The sequence below is a fragment of the Cyprinus carpio genome, chromosome B12 (genome assembly GCF_018340385.1).
Source record: "Cyprinus carpio isolate SPL01 chromosome B12, ASM1834038v1, whole genome shotgun sequence".
NCBI lineage: Eukaryota > Metazoa > Chordata > Actinopteri > Cypriniformes > Cyprinidae > Cyprinus > Cyprinus carpio.
In genome coordinates this window covers 24,877,346-24,904,923 of record NC_056608.1, presented here as the reverse complement: position 1 = coordinate 24,904,923, position 27,578 = coordinate 24,877,346, and the positions used below count along the sequence as shown (strand labels likewise).

General features: G+C 36.3%; 1 protein-coding gene and 1 pseudogene across 1 annotated transcript in view; both read left to right on the top strand.

The window, feature by feature from the left end:
* Window positions 1–5,763, top strand: part of LOC122139105 — an 8,452-nt pseudogene extending 2,689 nt beyond the window's left edge.
* A 5,647-nt stretch (window positions 5,764–11,410) lies between these two features.
* LOC109084573 (gremlin-2-like) overlaps window positions 11,411–27,578 on the top strand; it is a 292,543-nt gene continuing 276,375 nt past the window's right edge. Inside the window, exon 1 of the mRNA XM_019099253.2 lies at window positions 11,411–11,718. Within this exon, the coding sequence (XP_018954798.1) occupies window positions 11,672–11,718 (47 nt within the window). The 5' untranslated portion in view covers window positions 11,411–11,671. The remainder of the gene's footprint in view (window positions 11,719–27,578) is intronic.

The following is a 27,578-nucleotide window of genomic DNA, read 5'->3' as shown; positions in this document are numbered from 1 at the left end:
AATCATTTTAATGCTTTTTTTTAGCTTCTGTCATGACATTCTCAAAAAAATCAGAACAAGACAAAAGAGATACAATAAATAAATAATGCACAATGTATAAAAATAAAGTAATAGAAAAGCAAAATAATTTCTTTAGTAAATTATATATTAAATGAAATCATTTAAGATTTTTTTCTCGTTTGTAAGTATATTACAGTTTAATTCAACGGCCTTTCTGAAAGAGCTTCTTGTTACTCTCCTTTCTGAAAGAGGAACTTTACACAAAAATATAAAATTACACACAAAATGCAAAATGCCTCCACATCTCTCACAAAAGCGAAGCACCACAGACACATCTCAAAAGCAAACATTTGCGTCATCATATATCATATACACACAGTTATTCAGAACCTAAAGCTCTTCTTTCAGCAGCTCCTGTATACATTTCTGTACAAGATTGTAAGTAATTGTCAGAGAGATGTGGAAAAATTCACAGGAAACACGAAAGCATTAGTAAGCAGTCGATAAAAACTGTAAATAATTTCTGAATATAATAAACAGAGGGCAGATTTAATTAATCTACAATTATCATTATTTTATATTTTATTGTTTTGTTTTATTTTTAATACAAAAACCAAACCCTGAAAAAAACGAATAATAAAGTCTTTACAAATCAGGACCAGATCGAAATCAAAGACAGACAGACAATGGATAAATTAATAAATATAAATAAAAATAAAAAAAGCCAAACTTGTACAGAAAATTATATCTTACAGGCACAGAGTTAAAAAAAATTGCTTAATAATGCTTTTTTAAATAAATTTTTAGAAGGGCTTTCTGACATGACTTCCTCAAAAAATCATGAAATAAAATACAATAAATGAAAAAGCAATTACAAATAATACATAAAAACAAACTAATAAAAATTGCTATAGTAAATTATATATTATAAGGCAATAAAATAATTTAAATAATATTTTTATATTTAATAATGTCTGATTTTTCTTTTTTTTATAGGGCTCTTTTATAAGGGGATTCTGAGGAAGTATATTAAATTAAATCATATATAAACAGAGGACAGATTTAATGAATCTACAATCATGAATATTTTATTTTTATATTGTATTGTTATTCTTTGGTTGATATTTTCTGTGTTCTGCAGGATGCACATGAGAAGGTCTGATTACTACAGCTTCAGTAGGGAATAATGTTTCATATGTAAAGGTTTGCTAAAATAATCAAAATTCTTCCTCTTCCTGTCTGGAGAAAGCAGAGCGATGCGGCCGAGTGACTTATTTATGAGAACACATTTAGAGTTAATACTGACTAAAATTAGCCTGTCTTCACATTAAATCTTCATGACACAGTTTTTATGAGCAGCTCAGGGCTGTACAGTGTGTGCAATCACACACACACACACTACACACGTATTATATTATATATTAGTTCATGTTTCTCTATTCCACACCCATCTCTGGAGTGATTCAGATCATTTCAGTGCTGATACATCATTTATAGATCCGTTCCTGTGATTAACAAGCAGAGTTTGCTCAGATCTGTGCTCGTCTGTTCTCTTCAGATCCAGCACTGCCAAGAACAGTTAGACAGACACCGCTTAAAAATGTCCAAAGTTGCAGAGAGGTGAGTTCACTTGATCTGAATTTACTCAATATACAGTACACTAGTGCTCAAAGGTTTGAGGTCTGTAAGATTTATAATATGTTTTTGAAAGAAGTCTCTCCTGCTCACCAAGGCTGCATTTTTTAATTTTATTTGGCAGTAAAAATAGTGAAATATTATTATCATTTAAAACAGCTGTTTTCTGTGTGAATCTCTGTTAAAATGTAATTTATTTCTGTGATGTACAGCTGTATTTTCAGCATCATTACTCCAGTCTTCAGTGTCACATGATCTTCAGAAATCATTCTAATATGATGATTTACTGCTCAAGAAACATTTCTGATTATCATCAATGTTGAACACAGTTGTGCTGCACAATATTTTTGTGGAAAGCGGTGATACATTTTATTTTCAGAATTCACAGATGAACAAGAAAGTCAAAAGAACAGCATTTATTTGAAATATAAGTTTTTTTGATAACATTATAAATGTCTTTACTGTCACTTTTGATCAATTTAATGTGTCCTTGATGAGTAAAGTATTTATTTGAAATATAAGTTTTTTTGATAACATTATAAATGTCTTTATAGTATTGTGTATTAGTAATAATATTAATAATATATTATTAATAATATTAATAATTATATTATTCTTTTGTTTTTTAATTATGATACTTTTTGTATTCTATTATGTGTTATTTTTATATAATATATGTATAAAGTACAGTGACTTATGTATTAAGCATATTATATTATTTAAATAATACTAATAATTAGAATATTATTGTGTTATTTAAATAACAATAATAATAATAGTAATATATTTTTATATTATGCTAATAAGTGTATTATTATTATTATGTGTGTGTGTGTGTTCAGCTGTTCATTATTATTATTAGTATTAGTATTAATATTCAAATTATTCTCATTGTAAATCTGCATGTGTGCCTGTAGTTTGTTGAGTTTCGCGGAGCAGTATCTCGAGTACGATCCGTTCTTCCACGGCGCCGAGGCCGTCGAACCCCTGGATCTCCTGATGATGTCACTTCCTGGGAGCTGGAGGCCTGGTGTGTTTGTCTCATTCTTCCTTACTTTACTGACTTTACTCCGCTTGAGATGATTTTAGTCAGGCATAAACTAGTATTTGTTTACTTGAGGAGCCAGCCCTTTTACATTCAGTCAGCGTCCTGTTCTCCTGTTTTTCTTGTTCACTTTCTTTGAAGAAGTTCAAAGTGATTATTACTCTTTAAAAAACGAGTTCAGTGTCATGAAGCGACTTCTCTGCTTCTTTTCTTTTTCTTTCTTCGTCTTCCTCTGTCTGTCTCTCCTCTTTCTTCTTTCTTCATTATGATGATGATGAAGAACACCAGTCAACACACATGATGTTCATGATGTCTTCATGCTGTACAGCTGCATCTAACTCAACCCTGGGGCATTTTTTGCAATGATGATGAATCATGCAGATGGAATCTGCAGGTGCCCAAAATGTTTTTAATACAGAGGGTCAGAAATCAAACTTCACTGAGGGCTGTGCATCAAAAGTAAATGTTGCTTTATATCCAACTATATTATATTAAAATTAAATACATGTTTTACAATTTAAATAAACTAAACATAAATGATGCATTAAATCTATTATATTGTATTAGAATGTATAACATTTTTACCATTTTTAAATAATTAAATAAAATATTAATATGACTTTATATCGGACTATATTAAAAATTATTAAATTTTAAACAGTTTTTAAATAATATGTCCAACTATATTAAGTTTTTTCAAATTTTCAAGTAATTAAACAAAAATTATATTTTTTGCAACTATGTTGCATTCAAATTAAAAACATGTCTAACGATTTATATCCAACTACTTTATATTAAAATTGGTTCCATTTTTAGCATTTTTAAATAATCAATCAAAAAGTGTTTTATTACATCTAGCTATATTATATTAAAATGCATAAAAATATATATATTTTTAAATAATGAAACAAAAAGTAAATATTGCGTTCTGGAACCGTTATGGAACATTTTTATTTCTCTTTGTATTTTTATATCATTATGGAACACCATTTTTTCACATTCAAGGCAAATTTCATACACACTGGCAATTTAAAGATTTTACCAAATGTTAATAATAATAATGTTATATATAAAAAAAAAAAAAAAAAAAAAAAATATATATATATATATATATATATATATATATATATATATATATATATAGCAATGAAACAAAACAAAATATTAGTATTATTATCTTTTTTTTTTGTACCATTTTTAAACATAATAGGTAAATTTGGCATTATTGCCAGCTATATATATAATTATTTTTAAAAACATTTTTAAATAATTAACAAAAAAATTTTTTTATTTCCAACTATATTTTATTAAAATATTATTTTTTAACATTGTAAAGTAATTAACACGTCATTTTTGCATTATACCCAACTATATTATACAAAAAAAATTAATTGTTAAACATTTTTAAATAATTAAAAAAGGCATTTTTACATTATTTCCAACTATATTATATGAAAATTATTATTATTTTTTTTTACATTTTTAAGTAATTTAAAAGTAAATGTTGCATTACACCCAACTATATTAAATTCATATGTATATATATTTTTTTAATAATTAAAAATGTAATTTGTTAAATGCAAAAAAAATAAAACAAAAATGTAAATAATGAGTGAAGATCTTGTTCAGTGGTGTTTTCCCTCTGGTGCTGGTCTGTGGCGGTCTCTGCAGGTTCTGGCTGGCGGTGCAGGAGCTGAAGAAGCGTCGATCCGAGAGGTTCCCAGCAGGGTGCAGGAGATCTGGGAAGAGTTTCTGGCTCCTGGAGCTCGAGTGCCATCAGCGTGGACTCCAGGAGCTACGACAAAACCACGCAGAACATCAAGGACCCCGGCAGCTCACGGCTTTCCAAGGCGCTCAGGTCGGTGTTTTCCTCATTACTCGGCTCCACTTGAGGCTCTCGATCCTCGTCTCCTGAGCCTTGGTGTGTTTGTGCTTCATCAGGAGCACATCTACAAGCTGATGAAGAGTGGCTCGTGCAGCCCGGCTTCATCAGATCCAAGCCTACCAGGAGCTGCTGCAGGTAAGAAGAAGGTACAGCCCCAGAACCGTCCCTCGGCACCGCTTGGCGCTTCTCTCTGCTGAGCTGTGCTTGATTTGCTGTCTGTTTTGCATTATTTCTATTAAAAGCGCCTGGTTTTTCCGTCGCGTTCTCTTTTTTGTTTTGCACGTGTTTCTTTCGTTCTGTTCTGAAGTGATGAAACAGGAAGTGCTGGCGCTAGTTTTCTGTGATGTGGTGAGTTTTGTCGGATACACGCGTGTGTTTTGTGGAATCAGTGTCAGAAATATGCTGGAAATCACCACAGAAAACCGTTTCAGTCTCTCAGATGGATTTACAAAATGTAGTGCATTACTGAATGTAATCTGTTACAGTACACATTTTAGGTAATATAATCAACTACTTTTTAGATTACTTTTTAGGATTGCATAATTTAAGTAGTGTAATTTTGTTTATTTATAGAATTTTATAGAATACTATTTTATTCTTTTTTAATTCTTTTTTAATAATTTTATATTCTAAAAATAGAATACTAATATTTTGTTTTGTTTCATTGCTATATATATATATATAAATTTTTTTTGGTAAAATCTTTAAATTGCCAGTGTGTATGAAATTTGCCTTGAATGTGAAAATGGTGTTCCATAATGATATAAAAATACAAAGAGAAATAAAAATGTTCCATTCTTTGTTATCCAGAACATGAAGGGCGTTAAACATTGCGTTACATTAAATTAAAAGAAAATAGAAAAGTTGAAAAATAAAATAATTTGGGAGAATCAGTGGATTATTAATATTTTTTTTTTGCCATTTTGTGAATATTAAGTGATTAATAAAAAGTAACTGTAATCTGTGAGTATTTTAAAATGTAATCTAATTACACATACTTTATTATTGTAATCTGATTATGTAATCAAGCAGAATCTGTTTTCCTAGATGCTCAGCATAGAGTTGGTGATTTAGAGTTCAACTTTTCTCTGGTTTCTTGAACACATCAGTGGAAGCAGCTTCATGTAAATCTCTGATCCGTTTATCCGCTCTTTCTCTTCTCTTTCACAGAAAAGCAAGAATCTTTTCTAGCTTCTGAATCACAGGTGAGATGTGCAATAACTTCAGCATGCCTTGCATTATTAAAAATATCAGAACAAGGATAATGAGCTCTTTCATCTTCATTTATAGTGATAAACATAATTATGTGATTAAATGTTGATATCAGCTTCTGCTGAAGCTATAAATCTGCAGAGTCAAATTTATTTGCGTATCTCTTTTCATAATACAGATTGATTAAAAGCAGGTTTACAGAAAATCATGATGTTGATGTTTATAATATCTTAATATCATATACTATAGTCACATTGATCAGATTAGAGCCAGACAATAATAGAGTTACATTTCTGATGATATAAAGAATCAAGCAGTGGAGATGCTGTACAGTATATATTACAGCAGACCGGACCACAACATGAATACAAACTCAAGGTGGAAAAAATATGTCTTAGTTTTTAAGAGTAGGAGGAACAAAAAGGGTGAAGAGAGTAAACATTTTTTGGTGAGAAAAAAAATGAAGAGAGAAAAATGTAAGAGATTTGTTTTTGGGTTTTTTGAAAAGTAACAATACTTTTGTTAACACTTTACAATGAAGTTTCATTTGTTAACAATAGTTAGTTAATGTAAGCTAACAATGAAAACTACTTCTAAAGCATTTCATAATCTTAGTTAATGTGGATTCAAACATTTACTAATACATTTATTAAAATCAATTTGTATCTGTTGTTATTATTTAATGTACCTGAGCTAACACGGACTAACAATAAACAGCTGTATTTATATTATAACAAAGATTAATAAATACTGTAACAGCTCATTGTTAGTTCATGCATTAAATACAGTTAACATATGGAACCTTATTGTACAATACTAGTGCTAGTACTAGTACTCTTTGAAGAGAAAAAAAACTGAAGATTTTTTTTTTTTGAAGAGTAAAAATATTTTTAAAGAGAAAAGGCTACACTTTATTTTAAAGTGTCCTTGTTACAGTGTTATTATACATTTAAGTATTGAGTAATATTAATAAACTACATGAACTGACTAAATGTTTAGGGTTAGGATTCGGTTTAGGATTACTTGCATGCAATTATGCATAATTTATTATTATTATTATAATGCATAATTTATATTTAATAATTAATGTAATAAATTTTGGACACCTTAAAATAGTTAACGAAACAAATTGAAGACAAAAATTGAGAGGAACAAAAATGTACGTTTTTGGTGAGAAAAAAATGTTTTAAAAGAAAATTGAAGAGAGAAAATATTTTTAAATGTTTTTGTTTGGTTTTTTGAAAGAATAAAAAATATTTTTTAAAATTAAAAAAAAAAAATGTTGAAGAGTAAAATATTTTTGAAAAGAAAAAAATTGAAGAGAAAAAATGTAAAGATTTTTTAATTTATTTGTAAAAAATTTTTTTGAAGAGTATAAAATATTTTTGAAGAAAAAATTTTGAAAGAAAATAATTTTTAAAGAAAAAAAAAACAATGACCTTGGACTTTCTTCCACCTTGATATTTTAGAAAGAAATTGTGTTTTCACTCCAGCAGGTTTGTCGCTGTGTTTGCTGCTGTTTGATGTGTTAGGTGTGTGTCCCTCTCTCAGATACAAACATCCGCGTTCACTCGATCCTTACATGAATGCTGATCTTTATAAGAGCAGATCCATCTCTGCACATGTCTTCACACACGTCCTGCCTGATTCTGAAGGACTCCGAAGATCCTCGAGAATCCAGCTTCATTCTGAAGGCACTCAGCACTTCTGACAGTTCTTCTTCACTTTCACTCCCTCTGAGCTTTTTATAGTTATTTTTATATCTCAGAACATGTTTTGTTGTTTCCTCTTGAGCTTTGCTTCTGTAAATGTGTATACAGATCCTGAGAATCAGAGGACAAGCACATACAGTCTCTCTGCCTCTGATACAGACATGAATGTGTTTGGATGATGTACAGTGTAATGGACACTGATAATAATGTGGGACATCTATATTTGACCATCTGTACATTCCCAGCATCCATACGCTAATGTTCATTTATGGACTGATCTGCGTCACACAGAATTTCATTGAGTTTTTATTTCTTCAGAAAAGCGACTGCGATCCAAAGATTCTCAGCTCATCGGTCTGGGTTCTCGCATTTCTGATATAGAGGTGTGTACAGAAATCCAGAGTTACATTGAATAAAGGGACTGGAGATTAAAGTGACTCTAGGTGAATCATTAAGAATCATTTTTGTTGTTCAGGTCGGTTCTGAACAGCAGAGGGAGCAGTGAATCCGCAGTTATTCAGTCATGTTTGGGTTGAAGTCATTATTAAATAAATGAGAAACTGGTCTTCAATTTCATTGTCAAAAAAAAATTAAATGATTTCTTGACTTTTCATTTCTATAATATAAAACATATTTGTGCAGTATTTTACAACAAATTCATATATATATATATATATATATATATATATATATATATATATATATATATATATATATATATTCATGATTTTTTCTCAACTCAGAAAACTTCCCTCTGCTCAGACTATAATCAGTAAATGACAAGATCAGCTCATGTTTGCCAATCAAACAATTTGTGACAAAGCGAAATGTTGTCAATTTCAGTTTTTGTAAATGTTGTACAGTTTCTTCTGTCTGTTACTACATCCTTCCCATGATTCCATTTGTGTGATTTCTGAGTTTTCTTCATCTCTTTTCTAACATTTTGAAACAGACCTGGAAGCAGGAGGTAGATGTGTTCAAACTCTTGTTGATCACGTAAAAGCTCAGTTCTGTTCATACAGACTTAGAAATCATTTTAAAGAGAGCTCTCATAGATCTTGTTTTTCTTTGAATTTAAATACCTTCAAGCGTAACAGATCATTCACAATCATGTATATATGTACACTTATATATAGTCATTTAGCAGATGCTTTTTTATCCACAACCCAACTTACACAAATGAAGACAATAGAAACAATTAAAAATCAACTTAAAAAAGAGCAATGATATGCAATGTTTGCCTGTCTAAACCAAACACGGGGCCTGTTTTTTGAACACAAGCAGAGAAACACATCCTGTAAGAATAGATTGAATTATAGATTATGAGAAACACAATCACCCTTGCTGTATTTTTTTAAAGGCAGTTTTTGTCAACTCATTCCACTAATAAAATAGCAAAAACCAATATGTCGAGGGACAACTGTAACATATTACTAAACTCCTGTCAAAATGAGGTTACTTGGAGGTTTTTTTGAAACCTTGCCTGCGAAGTCAAGAGTATGTGAATGCTGTGTTAATTACCATTCATCAATTTGATTGCTACAATTATCAAAATTTCTCATCTGCAGTGTGGTGTTTTTTTTTTTTTTTTTTTTTTAATACCTCAATATAATACACTCAATAGCACATAACACTAAAGGATATCACCTGACATCGAAAAAAAAAAGACAACAACACAATGAAACATTTCCTAAATGTCTCCTTTGTGTTTCATCAGAAGAAGCACAAAGATGAGAGATAACAAAAGATTTTTTCTTTTTTGAGTTCAGGTACGGGGCAGCTATCTCTAATAAAAAGGTAACATTCACATTTTGCTTTAGTGTCAATAGAAAATCAGTTTTAGATTTAGTAATACTGTAAGAAGGAGACCTGGACACAGAAAATAAACAATGTGCAAGAACTGATGTGAAAGCTTCATCCAGTTACTTGCTGACAGTTTGTTGTTTATTGACGTGTGAACGTCCCCTTTAAATAACGCGACGCTTCCTTCAGTCGCGCTTGAATTAAGCGCTGTTAGAATCTGATGAAGAAATTCAGCATTGCGTTTTCTCGGTCTGTTCAGAAGATGCATTAAAGTAGACACAATGCTTTTATACTAGAGGTTATACTCTTAAAAAATACTCAAAATCTGAATTTGGTTACAGCACTTTTTTTTTAATAGTCCGTTAAATTGCCCTTTTCTCGTCCGCCTCAGAAGACGCGTTAAAGCTGTCATAATTCCTAAAAACTAGACTTACTGTCCTAACAAAATCCACATTTTTACCACTTTTTTTTTACTGTATACCAGGTTTTTTGTGTGTGTTTGTTTCTTTTTAAATTGGACTTTGAATTTGGCACAAGCGACTAACCGCTCCCTTTTAACGCATCTTCTGAGAAAACAACGCCCGCGCATAGATGGGCTGATGGCGCCAATATGGCTCTGTGTGCATTATCCCATTTAAAACTTTAACAACCAATTAACAATACTGGTAAAGTTGAATAAGCTAAAACAAAAATCTTATTTTAGAACCGCTTCATTAAACGCGAGCAGCGCCATACACGTGACTGAAGGAAGCGTCGCGTTATTTAAAGGGGAAGTCCACGCGTTAAACAGCGCGTGTCCAGCAGGTGTCGCTGTAATAAAGCAAGAATCTTACACCATAGCCTTCATTTATACAATTCAACAGAGTAGAAAATAATTTGTTCGACATTCCGAGGATAATTAGTCAAATCTTTATATTCTAAATACATTCATTACACATCAGTCCACAGGTTGCACCCACATTATATAATAGCCTGCCTTTGTAGTTTTAACAATAAACATGAACATTAATATCATGGGGTTGATTATACAAACTACAACCAATTCTAACCTGGGTTCTAGATCTGATTTTATAAACGGGCACTATTTGTAATAAAATGATGATGAAAAACCAGTAATTACCTTACTCCTCTGTCCGGAGGAATGTTAGGGAAGAAATGTTTGGAAACACACACGGCAACCACAACAATACCATAAACAGCAAATCATTATCAAAACCATTCAGACTTTTGCAATATTTCAACGTAATAGTATGGATGGATTTTTCAACTTCGGGACAACTTTAACTAGAAAAAGTAATTTCTTGTGACTTAAGATTCCATTGGAAAAACATGAATCAAGTAAGTTGAATAAATCATAACAGATAAAAAGGATCGAAGTACAAGAATAAAATAAAAAAACAATGAATAGAAGGAATAAAAGGAGAAAATAAAAGAGTGAAGCAAAGAAGCAGACTTCACGAAGACTAGATAATAGGAGTTATGTCAGTAGTTCGAAAATGTTTTGCCAACAACTACCTGATAGAAGTCCGTAGTTCATACAATTACATTTCATTTTTCAGTTTGTTTATTCCACAAGACACAATAACTTATGTGAAACTAAAAAATTTAAAAATGGTTTCTATTAATTACAAAGAAAGGACAAGTAACACACTGAATGTGAAATTTTGAAGTTAAAAAAAATGAAATTGTATTTTCTTGTAAAAGCAATATTTTCTTTCAGTGATCTTTGTTGTATTTACAACTTAAAAATAATAATACATTTCATGGTGCGTTTGATTCTCAATATCACATGTTTCACAGTATGTTTGTGATTGCTGTGTTTAATGTTCTTTGGTTTCCAGCATCTTTCACACCATCAGAAAAACACGGAAACTTCTGAAGATCATCAGGTCATTTAAATCTTCTGGAATTAAACGTCAATAACTTTTATGCAAAACTTATTTAGGATTTGTTTTCTTCTTGTTTGTAATCAAATTAAACATCTGATTGATCCTGCATGATGTCTGAGCAGAAAAACCAGAGCCAGTTCACTGAAATCAGTCAAAACAACTGACATCTGAAAGTATAAAGAGGAGGAGTGACCATGTAGAGAGTGATAGAGAGAGAGAGAGAGAGAGGGAGAGAGAGAGAGAGAGAGGGAGAGAGGGAGAGAGGGAGAGAGAGGGAGGCATGATTTGTTTGCTGATCAGAGCCAATAGAAAGCTCTCAGTGTGATCAGATCCACATGCAAGTGACGGAGACGAGCCAGAAAGCAGAGTTCAAACACACACACACACACACAGAGAGAGAGAGATTGATAGAGTCTCCTCCAGCAGAAAGCAGCATCAGTCTGAGAGGATCCTTCACAAACAGCAGCAGAGGCTCTCTTCTGCTCCGTCCATGGGCCGGCGTTCCTGGACACCGTCTCTGACCGCACACTCGTCCAGGTGAGGCTCTGCTTGGGTTGTGATGATGAGGTTGTGATGAGGTTGTGATGAGGTTGTGATGAGGTTGTGAGGTCTGCGCTGGAGTGTTTGATCCGATTAGGGCTGTTTCTGCGGGTCGGTGAGCGCTCGAGCCGGCACTGAGTGAAAGAGGATTTATGGAGCTTTCATTCACACACTCCTTTCATCGCAAATATACTCTGCTATGAATAACCACACTCATAACTAGCCATATATTGATTAACCAGCTGATGTTTGAGCATTTTGAGACCATTAACATCAGTAATAACCAGCTGACTAGATAGATAAGGATAATACTTTTTTAGTGTAAATCAAGTTATAACTTTTTTAATGTTTAAAATAATTATTTTTAACAAAGATGATTATTTTCTACAGTATTAATCTCAAAAACATTATTTATACCTCATTCACAGAACATTTTATTTCTGTTTTTGGTGGACATTTATTTTTTTTATATTTAAACATTTTAAAATTGATAAAATGTTTCTTTAATGTTTGTATGAATCAAGAGAAAAATGTTTTGAGATCATTAAGTGCTTAATGTGTTTAAACTATTATAAGTATTTGTTTCAGAACATTCAAAAGTAACATTTGCATAATGTTTACAAAATGATCAAATACAATGTTAATGTTTGTGCAACTAAGAAAAACGTTTTGAAGAATGTAAAAGTGCTTAATGTTTAAAAGAACTGTTTTTTTATTCAGAAGTTCAATTTCCACACCATTAAAAGTTCTCAAACTGTGAGCACAGAGACATTTATACATCGTTCAAAGCAGGTTTCAGGTGGACCTTCATGTAACAATTTTAAATGTTACTATTGTTTCAGAATGTTCAGAAAACATTTAAAAGTAACGTTGCCATGACGTTTGCAAAATGATCAAATGGAATGTTTTCTTAACATTTTTATAGCCAAGAAAAACAAACATTCTCAAGTGTTTAATGTTAAAAATAATTATTTTTAATAGGTTTCATTGGTACTCTCACTGAAGTGAATGTGGAAAAGCTCTATAATACTTCAGTGAATTCTAAACTGAACTGTCTGAAGGCTGCAGAGAGACAGATGGACACGAGGATCGTATGTAGAGCAGGTCTGATAGTGTCAGGAGCAGCAGATCAGAATTCATGGAGTTATTAGAGCTGAGAGCTTTAAAATAGAGTCTGAAGCTCGGAATCAGAAGCTGTGAATTCAGATTTCTGTGCGTCTGTCTGACGTTTGTCCCGTGTCTCGCTGTCAAACACAGAGACACTGATGCAGGAGCAGCTACAAACCCCTCAGACCTCACAGCAACGACTGCACATCGATCCAGACAATCAATTACAACTCGCTTTAGAACTCAATTACACACACACACACACACAACGTTAACCCATGAGTTTGAGCTCTAGTAATGGTGTGAGATCAGATCAGTGGAGTATCTGAATGCTCATATGCTTTCTGGTGGATCTGCACCTACATTAGAATAGTTACACTAACAGAAACAAAGCCTTCCAGCTGCTGGCAATTACGTGTGTGTGTGTGTGTGTGTGTGTGTGTGACAGGAGTGTACTGCGGTTGATGTGGGCATCTGGTGTGAACATTAGCTGTGTTTGGAAAGCGGTGCTCGTCTGTGACGGACTGTTTGAGAACCGAGACTGACGACCTGCTTTCAGAAGTGTGCTGTTTATCACGTTTTCATTGCTTATTGATTTTACAAAAAAGCAGCAGCATTCAAAAGTATTAAAAATGTTAATTGGAATAACAAATTATTCTTCCATGTAGTTAAATGAGACTAATCATAGACTCATTAGTGACCAAATGGTGTATTTTTACGTGTTGTGTGTTTTTCAGTATTTTCAGTTTTTAATGTGACTCATCTGATCAGAATCAGTCAGAACTGATGTCTTATGTGTGTGTGTATATATAATGGCAGGCTATCTTCACTCTTGGAACAAAAGTTCTTGTACAGAACCCCAGTGAACCTTTATTCCAAGCGTGTGATTGGCTGTTTTTTGTGTCACTTCCTGTGACCCCCTCCCATCTTCCTTGACCCTAAATGAAGGTCACGACCTTTCCTTTCCCCTCAAACGGTTTTTAGTAAGGGAACGAATCATTTATTGTTTTCAGATGTTTTACTATTATTTTTATTTTTAAGAGCAATAACAATTTCAGCTATGCATGGAGTCCCAAATAAGACTTTTTGAAAAAAATTCTAAGTTAAATTAGTCAAAAAAAAATAAAAAATACTTAAAAAGTTTATTGAAAAAAAAAAAACTGTAAAATACATGTTGCTTTGTCTCAATATTTCAAAATTTTGGGACGGAATTTTGCGGATGAACATAATATATTCATATTGATAAACCACTGCAACATGGAAAATTTATAATTTTTCATCTAAAGGTGGAAGTTTATTCATGTAAAATGAATTTATTTTGTTTGAAAATGTATTAATCAAAATATAACCATTTTTTATTTTACCTTTGCTATTAAAAATGAGAACAGATGCAAAAGATAAATAAGAAAAAAATAGTGCATTACTTTTTACATTTTACATCTTAAAAGCATTCAAGTATAAAAACAATGAAATGTAAAAATCACTTTAGTGTGTTTATTAAAAAAAAAAAAGACTATTAAAACTACAAAAGCTGTTTAATCAATACTGATCTTTCTTTTATTGTTAGACTGGCGTTAATGATCAGTCCTACTGTACTACCTTGGATCTAGTGTAATGTTACACATCAGATGTTTTCCTGACTCACTTTGCCAGCACAGATCTCAAATAGAGACCGTCTCCACCATCCTGACCTTCCGCATTAAAGAAGCAGCTCCCTGAGGAGATCTCAGTCATCTAAACACACATCCCAGTGGCGCTGTAGGCCTTGTGCAGCGGAACACAGGGGAGGCTGAAGGCAGGCCCGGTTTGAGTCCTGAGTTTACACCACGATGTCAAACTCTGAGTCCAGAACACTAAACAACGACTCGTTCATCATCTTTACACAAACCCAGTTCAACAGCCAGTATAGGCGGACTCCCAGAAAACCTGGAGATTTCTAATCCAAGAACAGGAAAGACTAAAAAAGGAAGGTTCAACCGTGACGCTCTCTGGAATGAAAGCGAGTGAGCTGGTTTCTCGACAAGAGCCGCTCTGTTATCGCCCTGCGCCATCTTCGGCGAAACAAACCGGCCCGTGACGCACCTTTTCCTTCCGGCGATTAAAGCACATCTATACTAAAGATGTCCGGCGTGATTGGATTTGATCGCTCGCTCTCGTCCCAGAGCCGTAATCATTCAGACTGCCGCCGAGACAAAGTGAAAAATTAAAGAGTTAATCTGTGACTTCCTGTCTTCACAGGAAACAAAGTGAGCTCAGGGAGCAAAAATGCTTAGAGCCCAAGAGAGAAGTATGAGAAGAGATTCAGTCAGACTGTTTTCTCACAAAGTCCCACTGAACATGACGCAGCGCGACTCCACACACATTAGACCTGAAACACTTTCCGGACACCAAAATGTCATCAGAACTGGCTTCCTAATGCAACTTTCGCGAGGACTGTCAGCAGCGCACAAGAACACACGCTAAAGAGTTAAAGCGAGGACAGTTTATTTTTAACACAAATCTGCCCTGTTCTAATTCAAATTAAAGACTGTTTCCCCTTAGTGTACCTGTGTATCTAGCTACAAAGAAATACAAATAGAGTGAAAGATGGATAGACAGACAGACAGATGTGTTTGTCTACTCTTGTAGTTTTAGCAGAGAGATGGATATTTAGCAGGCAGGAACGAGAGAGAAATCCATTTCTTGTAGTTTTTAGTTAAGAGTTAATGGAGCTGGAGACAAGCATTATCCACACAAACACTGTGAGAAGAAGCCAGTTCTCATGATGGACACTAAACCCAGCAAATCAGTACAAGACTGCGAGTGTGTGTGTGTGTATCAATGACTGAGTGAGAGTGTGTGTGTGTGTGTATTAATGACTGAGAGTATGTGTGTTAGTGTGTTTGTGCATGTGCAAGTGTGAGTGCGTGTGTTTGGAGCTAAACTAAGTAACTAAATTAAAAAAGTAACTTAATATTCAGTCTTTCCTATATTAAGCAACAGAAAGAAGCGCAAAACATGTGCCCAGCATTGAGGAGATCTTGTACTCACAGATTATTATAATGAGATTCTATCCAGACAGGATCTAAAAACAAAAACCAAACAAAATGTTAAATATATGAACACAACTCTGACTTACCAATTTATTTTAACTCCCTCACACTCACCTAAATGTTTCATTTTTCAACAGATGTCTATAAAATCAGTTAACATATTAGTGCATTTGAATTACTTTAATTAATGAATGCCTGATTTGCATACTCATTTCAAAATCCTTCATCACTTGAATTATTGCAATGCTATTTTAAAGCATACACACCACAAAAATTAGACTTCGACTTTTGGATCGGCTTCTGAGGTTAAACGCTAGACGGTAAGCCCCTTGATGTCTGTGTCTCTCTCCACCCGTTCCAGGATGAGCTGTAAGGTGGCGCTGTGGCTGCTGCTCGCCGGTCTGCTGTGTCTCGCCTCTGCCGGGTCAGAATCCCGGGCCGCAGGGATCCATCCCCGTCACCTCTACAAGACCAACCCAACACCTCCGACCGGCGCACACGCAAACAGGAGTGCTGGCCTCCAGCCAGGAAGCTCTGGTGGTGCCAGAGCGCAATACCTGAAGAGCGACTGCGTAAGACGCAGCCGCCGCGCACACTGCCTGCCACAAGAGCTCGCACCGCCACCAAACCGCTTCTGCCGCGGCCAGTGTAACCTCTACATCCCACGGGCAAAGAGCAGGAGTCCTTCCAGTCCCGCGCCTGCAGGCCGCAGCCACCCGCCAGCCTCACCGGAGCTCAACTGCTCCTGACCTGCAGCCGATCGCAAGATCCAGCGCCAAGCGTGCCGCTGCAGCATGTCCGGTCAGCGGTCCCAGTCTGGGAAACAGTGAGATACTGACCATGTGTTTCACTGGAAAACACCTGCTGCTAATCTGAGCTGAGAGACTGCAAGGCTTCAGCACGCCATCTTAGGACTGTCCCAAGGACACTGGTCACTATCAGTCAACATGTCCCACTTTGCGGTTAACCAAATGGTCTCCACACCGGTCTCCATAAGTCAACGTTGGGTAAACATAATAAATAGGACACTATCGCTCAATATTGGTCACTATTCATTGAAATATTTTTCTGACACTATAGATCACTTATGGGTCTCCACTGGTCAAACTTCGGTCATAATTGGTCACTTCATCTTCAATTGGCTACTTCGTCAGTCATCCACTGGTCATACCATCGACCACAATTATTGGTCACCCATTGGTCAACTATCATCTATTCACTGGAATATAAATTTTCCATTCGGTCGACCCTCAGTCATCTCAACTTAGTGACACCTCAGTGTCATTTTTTTTTCTTTTTCTTTTTGCACTGCGGCCACCCCTTTTTCTACTTCTTTCTTTTTTTCTGTACTCCAAACGTGCATTCCTCTGATTGCGTCAATTATCGGTTCATCATCGCGACAGTCATTGGTTTACTACTGGTCTCCATTGGATCGTTCATTATCAGCTTATACACTTTGGGACCACTATTGGTGACCCTAGGTCTTCATGGGTTCCCCATTGCCCCCCAACAGTGCTCTATCAGTCACCGTCTAGTCACTACCTAGGTTTTCTGCCTCACGTACAGTCATCACTGGACACTATGTATCACTAATCAGTCATTGTTCAGGAAACTTTTGGTCCACCGATGGGCCTCCAGCCTTTTTAGGCCGTTCACTTACAGGGTCATATGGGACCTTAGCGGTTATACGGACTATAAGTACTTATAAGTCTCATGGACACTTAACTCACCATAGGTATCATGGTTCCATGGTCGGACTATAAGTCACTATCAGTTATCATTGAGTCACCTACCGCTTGCTCATTATCCTGTTTTCCTCCACCCATCAGTCATCATTGGACACGTTATCAATGGTCACCATAGGTCTTCATTGGTCACTGTCGCTCACCAGCTGGTATCCAACAGTCTCTATCAAAGTCACCGTTTGTTCACTATAGGTCTGTTACTCACTGGTTACCATTGGACACTATCAGCTGTCACTTCTGTTGACACTATCGGACACCATAGGTCTTCATTGGTCACTCGTCGGTCACCATTGGCTCTCCCACAGTCCTCTATCAGTCACTGTTGGTTACTATCGGACACTATCAGTCATCATTATTGGACAATATCGGTCTCCACTGGACACTATTGGTCACCATATCAGTCATCACTGGTCACTCAAGGTCATTATCGGTCACTAGAGAGTGTGTGAAAAACTAGCGGACGTGCAGAGAAATGACTCCACACACTGAACTCTGTGCGGGGAGCTGCTGCCTGTGTGATGATCACTGATAGTTAACACGCAAACATCCATAACTAGACCGATTATAGAGATTCTATAGAAATATGGTACAGAATAAAAGTATATATATGTAGAGAAACAACTTAAGTCTATATTAAAAGTATTGAGTTCTATTCTAGTCTTCTGTGTTTTTTAGGGGTTCAGTCTGGTTTATCTAAAGCTGACATGGGAAAACTAAGCCTCCATGTGGTTTAATGCGGTTGGTTTTGCTTCATTGGTTAGCAGTTATTAAAACCCTGGAAGATTCACATTATTAGTGTGCCCCGAGAACCTCAGTAATCCAATACAGTCAATGCAGATCCAATGCAAATCTTTGGGAAAAATTGGTGTACTGGATATAAAGGCCCTTCACACCAAGAATAGATAACTATAACAAAGTTTCAATAATCGCTGTAACTATAAAGAGAACAGTGCAGTCCACATGCGCAACTATATGATATAGACTTTAGTCTCACAATTCTGACTTTTTTTCCTTGCAATTCTGGGTTTATCTCACAGTTCTGAATTTTTCTTGCATTCAGAATTTGCAAGATATAAACTCAGAAATGCTACATATGAACTCCGTGCAAGCGAAAGGGTCTGAATATTTGAGAAAACACAATTGTGAGGAAAAAAAAGACAGAATTGTGATTAAGTCAAAATTAGGAGATGCAAACTCAGAATTAAGAGAAAAAAAAGTCATTAATTAGCATTCAATTTATATCTTGTAATTCTGACTTTTTCACTGAATTTTGAGTATAAATCTGACAATTTGGAGATTATATCATGCAAAATGGAGGAAAAAAGCCAAAATTGTAAAATATAAGCATGCAATTGTGAGAAAAAAGGTCAGAAATTTCTGATTTAAAAAAAAAAAAAGTCACATTTACCTTTATTTTTTACTTTTTATGGTAGAAAACAAAGAAACAATTCAAGATGTAAACTCAAATTCTGATTTTCTAGATGTCAACTCAGAATTATGTAATTATGAACTTTTTCTCACCTTGCAGTTTTTGTCTTCTTGCATGCAATGGACACAAACCCACCCACCTAATTGGACAAAACGACCACCAAGTTTTGTCTTCTTGCATTACGAAACAGTCTGAATTGGACTTTATTTTGTTGTTTCCCCCCAACCCCCCCCCGGTGTGAGATATAAACACGACCTATCAATGTTTTGTGTAATTATGAGATATTTATCTATTGCAAGGCTTTTTTATGGAATTGAATTTTTTTGGAATTGTGAGTGTCCCTTTTTCTCTTTATAAACTTTATAAATTTAGAAAGTAAGTCGCTGTATTACCTTTATTAGGTACTTTTATTCTCCCCCGGTGACAGAAACAGGGTTCCGAAATATAACCATTACCTTCAAAGTGATTTTGCAGAATGTAACTTAAGTGCACTTACAACTAAACAATGTTTTATTTATCGTGACGCGTTTGTCTGGGCGTGGCTAATAATATCAACCTTTTTCCCTCCAGTTTGGAGCATTATTTCCCTTATCTGGAAGAGTGATGGATATAAATTAAAAAGCACAAAAGTGCTTTCCCTCGAGTTTGATTTTATTTGTTTTTTCTGAAACCTTCCAGTAAACACTGGGATTAGAAGTGAAAAAGGGGAAGAAAGATGTCATCGTAAAACATCCACATAAAAAAGCAAACCAGGAAAGAACAGCGTGAATGAGGGAGTTTGGGGAGGAAAAAACAACAGATTCTTAAGCATTCCAGTGAATCACGATTTATGACGTATATATTCATTTTAATCAGAAACAATAGACCATGAGAATGCAGGATTTGATGCCTTTTCCATATTGTTAATCTTATTTGAAATGATTTGTTTCAGTCATTTTGAGTGGAAGTCTTTGGCATGAGCACAGTAAAATGTGTTAAACTGAGCTGAGAGTCCTCAACACTTATGAGCATCTGAATAATAACCTACAAAATTAACCAAAATGCTTGAGGCATAATTCCAGTTCTGAAGAGGTTCATGAAGATCAGAAAAATATCCCATGGTGAATATGCAGTAAATCTCCAATCGTGAAATAAATTAAAATGTCTGATTTATTAATCCCTTTATTTTACATAAATAACACTCTTCTCAAAAAGCGTTCAGATACAAACAGTTATTGCACATGGGCGCTTGAGCGTCCATCCACACACCTCTAATACGCACATGCTAAAAAACAAACCAATGCTACATAAAGATGTTAATATCATTTACATTAATTTAAAAAAAAAATCCTCTTAAATACATTGGTGAGTGGATAGGTGAGTGAGTAGTATGTGGATGCAGCACAACCAGAAAACAATCTTGCATAATTTCACAAAAAACACTGAGTAGATTCTGAACGTTCGCCGCCCACTGATCTGATTTATACTGTACATACTGGAGTGTCTCTTTCAGGTCCTGTAGGACTGGAGAGTGAATTGAACATGTTAAACCAGCTGATGACTAGATCACTAAACTGCACTAACTAGTGTTGGTTTAAAAGCATGTGATGGTGCCGATGTTTAAAATAAAACGCATCAGAAATCCATATACTCTTCTTTCTCTTGCCCTTTTTCGTCTGTTAAAAATAAAACAACCTTGATTTGATGATATTGCTTCAGTCCTCCAGTATGTACGGTGATATGTAACGTCTGATATGTTCATCTATCAGGACACAGGATATGACATCACATTCAGATCACTTCCTGTGTGAGTGCGGCAGATGGCAGAGTAACACTGAAGATGCTGCTGAGGCGATTTACAGATGAAGCGTCACAAGAGTCAGTCCACATCCGCCTCAGATCTTCATGCCCAACTTTGCTTTCTGAGAGGAAATAAAGAGGCTTAATTTAATGAAAGTTTAATCTCATGCTACTTTTCAATCCGTTCAGCTCTCATAATCTCAATTATGGAAACAGGCGTCCATAGTTACTTTTAAAATATAACACTGCATTTAAAAAAACATTTTGATGCATGTGGCAGATGCTTTATCAAAAAGTGACTTTGATCAGTTCACGCATTCTCTGGCAATTAAAATGATGTGTAATTGCAGGTTATGATCTACTGCATGAGTTAGAGGAATATAGACTAGGAATCTCTCAGCGGCAGTGTTTTTGGCCATAACTCACTCTGACATTCATGGGAGTCTTTCATGGCCATCATTTAAACGTGTGAGTGATAACACATCATCTAGGTAATAGTAATTAAGCTTCAGTTTTTCAAACCTTACAGTTTTTCATATGCATAATGAAATTAATAACTTCAACCTACAAACTACTGTAAATTATATACAACTGTGTCGCATTCACCTAAAAGCGATATATACTATATAGAATATATCAACTGATTGATTTTTTTCATATTGCTCTTATCATAAGATTAATATAAACATTACCAAAATGATTTTCGGTTAGTCTGCTTTGAAACCATGAATTGTAAATAAAATGATGCTACGATTCCAGAACACGTGTTTGGGTTTCTACGCTGTATGTGGCTTGTTCTTTGACTGTCGGAAACTTACTCCTCCATGGGTACTTCTAGCCTGAGATTTTTTCAACATGAAAGAGAGAGAGAGAGAGGAACAGATAGAGTTCCGTTGACGTCAGAACTTCCACATCATACTCCTAACAACATACTACTTAACATCCATCACCACACATCTACCAGGCATATGTCAATTGTATCAAACTCCTAAATCAATTTTTTTGTTTTCTATTTCTCCGTGTTTGGGTCTTCATTCTCTCATTTTAATTTTTTCTTACTCGTTTAAGTAACAATTGCTGTCCCCCCGTTTGGCTTGTCATGTACAAACATTAACGTTGACTCCGCCTGTTTTAACTTACATACTATTTTAGGTATTCATGGTTTCAACTTTTTAAAGATATTACTAGCCAAGTTTGTGTTTGTCCCTTTTTAATCTTTTTTATAATGCCTATTATAGTCTTTTTTTGGGGTGGTGGGGTATGAGCGTCTTCTTCCTCTACCTCCGCCTTTCCCCTATTACGGTAGAGACTATATGTGGTCGCTACAACATGTAGCCGGTCTGCTGTTAGAGTCTGATGTGGTAACTCGGTGCGCTCTAGTACTACTATGTACTCTGTGGACTCCGTAGGGTCTATGATCGTGGAGTTCCCGCCGTGATGAGTATTATCTCCTCTGTGCTGTCCCCCCTAAGATTGTATGTTGTTAATAGTCAGTCTTTCCATAATACACTCCCTATTCCCGTTCTACACACTCTTCCCGCAATAGCCTTCCCCCATTCTCTCCACCTCAAAAAAGAACCCTCCTCTTCTCCCGTCTCGCCCCGGCCCTCCCTCCGTCCGCCTCTCCCCCCCCCCCTTTCCTCCCCCCCCCCCCCCCCCCCCCCCCCCCCCCCCCCCCCCCCCCCCCCCCCCTTTTCTCCCCCTTTCCCTCCCCCCCCCCCCCCCCCTTTTTTTTTCCCCCCCCCCCCCCCCCCCCCCCCCCTCCTCCCCCTATGTCAGCTAGGTCTTGCTGTGGAGTAACTGTAGTGGGGTATGAGGTAAGAGCCTGTTGTAGGGGTTATGTACATCGTTGAGTAATGTGGAGTATGTTGTGGAGTCGGTGTGGATTATGTTGTAAAGTATAATCGTGGGGTTCTGAGTTGAGTAGTTGTAGGGTATTATGTAAATATGCATCGCATGGCAGTATGCGGGTACGGAGGGGAGAGAGGTGCAGAGTATGGGGGAGAGGAAATGACAATGGGGCCTCATGCTCGACGATGATGGGTAAGACAATATACGTTCTACGGGGAGGGCTCGGGAGAGGAGGAGGGGTGGGGTTGTGGCACTAGGACTCCTAGGGGAGAGACCTCTTCTACTATTTATCACCATCAATAGGACGACATAGATATGCTAGTACGGAGTTCAACTATTCTGGGATATATCGGCAACAAAAACAAGTACCCCTACAAGCAGAAGCCTACAACAACGGGGACGCCAACAAAAGAACGGCGACAATAAAGCATATACTCAGATCAACGCAAAGGCACCAATACCACCCAATCAGACTCAATAGGACGAATGTTATCAGCAGATAAAAAAATCATAGCAAACCACAGCGAGACGCCATCAGCAGACTCCAGAAGCAGGCTCATCATACTATGGGACTCATCCATCAAAAATGATCCACAGCAGACAAAACGTGAAGGGCCCGACCATCAAAGGCGCAAAAACAAGCATACGGGCATCGACAGCATACCCAACAACATAAGGCGCCAAGTCGGCACGCATACAAGCAGGCCAATAATCATACGTGCATGGAGCGCGGGACAGAAAGACCCGACATAAGACGCAACTCAAGGCTCACTCCTGACATCACAAGCTATATACGGAGCTCAAGTCTAGGAGACGGAGACATCACAATCATCAAAAAACAACAAAACATCTGACGACCCTGCTGGCCTCTTCAACTATTACCTCAAGTGCAACAAGACTCCTGTACGTTACACATTGAGCAAAGGCAAGTATACGACGACCATACCCGCCTCATACACCTTCACCCACAATTCATACTCTAAACCAGTAACTACTGAACATTCATACTGTCACACTTTATCAATACAATTAATACTGTCCTAACACTCAATACACCCCACGATATTTTAACCACTCCGTTACGTTGCTACAATTCAGTACTCAACCAGGATTTACTCTAATGACTCTACAACATGGATGTAAACATACACCCCTCCCAACTCCAAAATACACCACATAATCACCCTAAAACAGACTCACACATCATACACCATTTTTGGAAGCTTCCATCAGAATCCCTAGACACGCATGCATGCATCATGAGAGTCGTGCAAGACATACTTGTCTAATCCACCCCGCTTCTAGCAGCTCACACCCCCCTTAATAATCATAACATATAGGCACATATCAAAACTATAAACAAATGACAAGTAGACACAGACTACCCAAACTAAAATAACATTAAAGAATACCTTCAACATAACTAATAAAATAAATAAACTGTATAATAAAACGGTACAGCCTATAGTTAAAAAACTCATGTTCAAAAAAAAAGCTGACAATAAAACACCAATGTGGTCTGCGGCTTTACAATTAGTGCAATCCAAACTGTAAATAAAAAACCCGGTCATGGTGCGTGCGGTCTGGTCATGGCCATATAAATGGCATAAACCTAAGTACTAGAAATGGTTTTTTTTACGGTTGTCTCTAAAATCCTTAAAATAGCTATTCGGCTATGGCTGATTGCTAAAACTAAAACTTATGGAGGTTGGTGGCAGACAATGGTTCCAGAAGAACTCATTAAATGCAGGCAAAAAAACAGACCAACAAGGAAACTTTAATAACTGACACACATGAGTAAAACAGTACAAAAAAAAAGCTCAAATGGAACATCGCTTACACTAAAATGATCTCGGGAATGGTTTTGTGATGCGTGTTTCGTTGAGTTTTTGTCTGTGGTGGTTGAGATTCACAGGTTAACAGCAGCTTCAGGAGGAAAGTGAAGTGGATCCGCTAGGGTCAAGATCACGTTTGTCACCACGGCTCTTAATACCTAGATTGCATCGGGCACAAACGTTACCAGTCTAACCACACCCCACGATCACAAAACTCTAGAAGGATCCTTTCTTTAAGACAACAAACACACGAATCAGTTGTGTTTAAGTCTCATTGACTTTTAAGTGCACTTACATAGAGAACAAATGAATTTGAATGGTGCTTCCTATGTCTATTATAGCCTATCTAACTTTGAGTCTTATTATACAGCACACTCATTTGTTTAATATCGTAAATAACTTATATTGTGTGTAAATGTACCTTTCTACATGTCTTAAAATGTTAGTCTAACATTGGATTGTATTATGTCTCCTTAATACTATTAAGAGTTATAAAAAAGAGTCAGAAACATCTATGATTTCGTCCTTCGGTGAGACTCCAGTTCGCAATTGTCGCTAGTCACAGGGTCTAATTCTACATTTGAAGAACATGGAGGACTAGCTCTTCCTAGTTTTCTTTAATAGTCTGACAGATCTAATACCACTGGCTTCGAACTTATGAGCATTTGCTAGGTTACCACTTATCTTGCCACGCTCTGTGGATCTAAGCGGCTTCAGGACAGGGTTCGTTTAGCAATTTTCTATCTTCTTTGGGTCAGCTGTCCCTAGTGGTACGGCGCCAGGCGCTACAATTCCAGAGTGTCTAGCAAACCAGTGATCCTGAAACACAAGTACCATTATTGGCCATGACTTATAGTCACACTGAATGAGTTGCAGAGCTCCAGTGTGATTCTGGAGTCAGAGAGAGATTTATGAAGCTATGTTTGAAACAAACAGCATGTAGTCAGTATGGGAAATATGGACTGTTTAAAATATGGGTTTAAAAATTTAAAAAAAATCTTGATTCCTACCTTAGGCCGCATTATTTTGGCCCAAAAAATCATTTTAAATTATCTCATCCTAAAAATAATTATGTAAATATATTTAACATCTATTACTGCCTCATTAAAAAAATATTTCAGTTTTCATATCCATAAATGTCCATTGAAAAAAGAATCAGTTCTGATTGAAGAATAGATCATAAAAGTAAATTGTGCGTTTAACGGTTTTAAACTCTCCCCACTAATCACTTCTTGCCTCGGATCTTTCGCGTCTACTCCACCCAGATTCGCATTCACAGACTTCCCACCTTCCTGCAACTTTTTCTCAAGTTTCGGCCCTTTGCATGCCTCTTCTGACTTCCCCCCCCTCCCTCCTGATCTACCGCTTGCAGTATCTAATTCAGCTTCATTCGTATGAAAACCCACATCACGCAGACCTTGCCATCCCCTTCACCCATAATTTTTGTCTTTTCTTTAAGACCTTTGTTTCTGCATTGAGCTCTTCCCGCCCTGTGCCTTTTCCCCCCTCCCCCCCCTCAGAAAATGACACATGCTGCAATAGCAAAGTCATACTAAGGTATTGGCAAGTTGCTCTTAAAGATGACACTCCCACCCAAGCAATGTTTAAATGCGGATGTTGTTTTATTGAAAATTAACACCCTCTTATATGGTCCTATGTTCATTCCCAATGGGATAATGCTGATGTGTCTCATTAAGTTTTCAAAGTCCACTGCTGATATAATGCAGTTTTAGAGTTTAAACCGAGGAGGAGAAAAACATCTTTGTTTGTTTGCATTCACACATCCTGCTGAAATTCATGACAGAAGAACGACACAAAAGCAGCTGGGGAACGGCAGCTGAAAGCGTAAGGACCTTGAGATCTGAAGCTCATAAAACATGACGGATGCAGAGTTTGGAGTGAAGAGTGTTGCTTCTGCGCCCGCTGGGAACAGAAGAGCAAGCAAACAGGCGGTGTAAGCAGATGTATTTGGCTGCTGAGAGCGCCTGACATGTTTACAGGAAGTAGAATTATGGGGCAGAGAGAGATGCTCCCCCTGCACATCAGTAGCCAGCTACTTTCAACAGCAGAGAGGGAAAAAACATCCCGGCGGGACCTTGGCCAGGGACCCCTGTGTCTGAGCGGGACGAGGGGGATGAGGATGATGAAAGGAGAGGAAGAGGAGAGGGTCGGATCAGGGTACTGCCTTCACAACCAAATATGGTGGTGCTGCGGCGCAGGTCACGATCCGCTTCCACACTCCGTTATAAAAATTACATAGTAGCCAGCAGTGTTAGCATCTCTCTTTCATGTTAACATTTAGAGAGTGAGAGAGAGAGAGAGAGAGAGAGAGAGAGAGAGAGAGAGAGCAAAGACAGCAGAACATTCCTGAGTTCCAGTCACTCCATGAAAATGACAAATTAAGAATATTACTTGGTGAAGGATCTACTTCCTCTTTGGTAGCACATCATATTTATAAATGCCACAAACTAAGACGCTGACTGACTTTATGCTCTAATATCACAAACTTTATTACAAACAGCCTTTTTAACTGGACCCTATCAAATGTAGTGTATAACCAGCGCTTGGGAAAGAGACTCAGCGTGGAGCTGCAACGATGATTCCTGTACCATTAACATCACCGTAGAAACACAATGAGAACGTGTTTTTTTCTAGTGCTTTGTCAAACACTAATCAACACATTAATCATCCAAAATAAAGTTTTTGTTTAGTACATAATATAGTGTGTACTGTGTATATATAACTACAAACACATGCATGTGTATATATTTAAGCAAGCCGTTTCTACGCTTTATATATTAAATATATGATTTAATTTGAATTGAAAATATTTTCAAAAATATATGCTGTATGTGTGTGTACTTTCTATATACATAATAAATACACACAGTACACACACATATATTATGTAAACAAAAACTTTTATATTGATGCCATATCGTCGCAATTATCATTTTAATGGCACTTGTTTGTTCCCCGTTCCACTGGATGTCATGCTTTCACAGCAGAACAGTAGCTGGCATTGCTGGGTTCAGGCGAGACGGGGTTAAAGACACAAACACATGTGTGAGAGGAAACA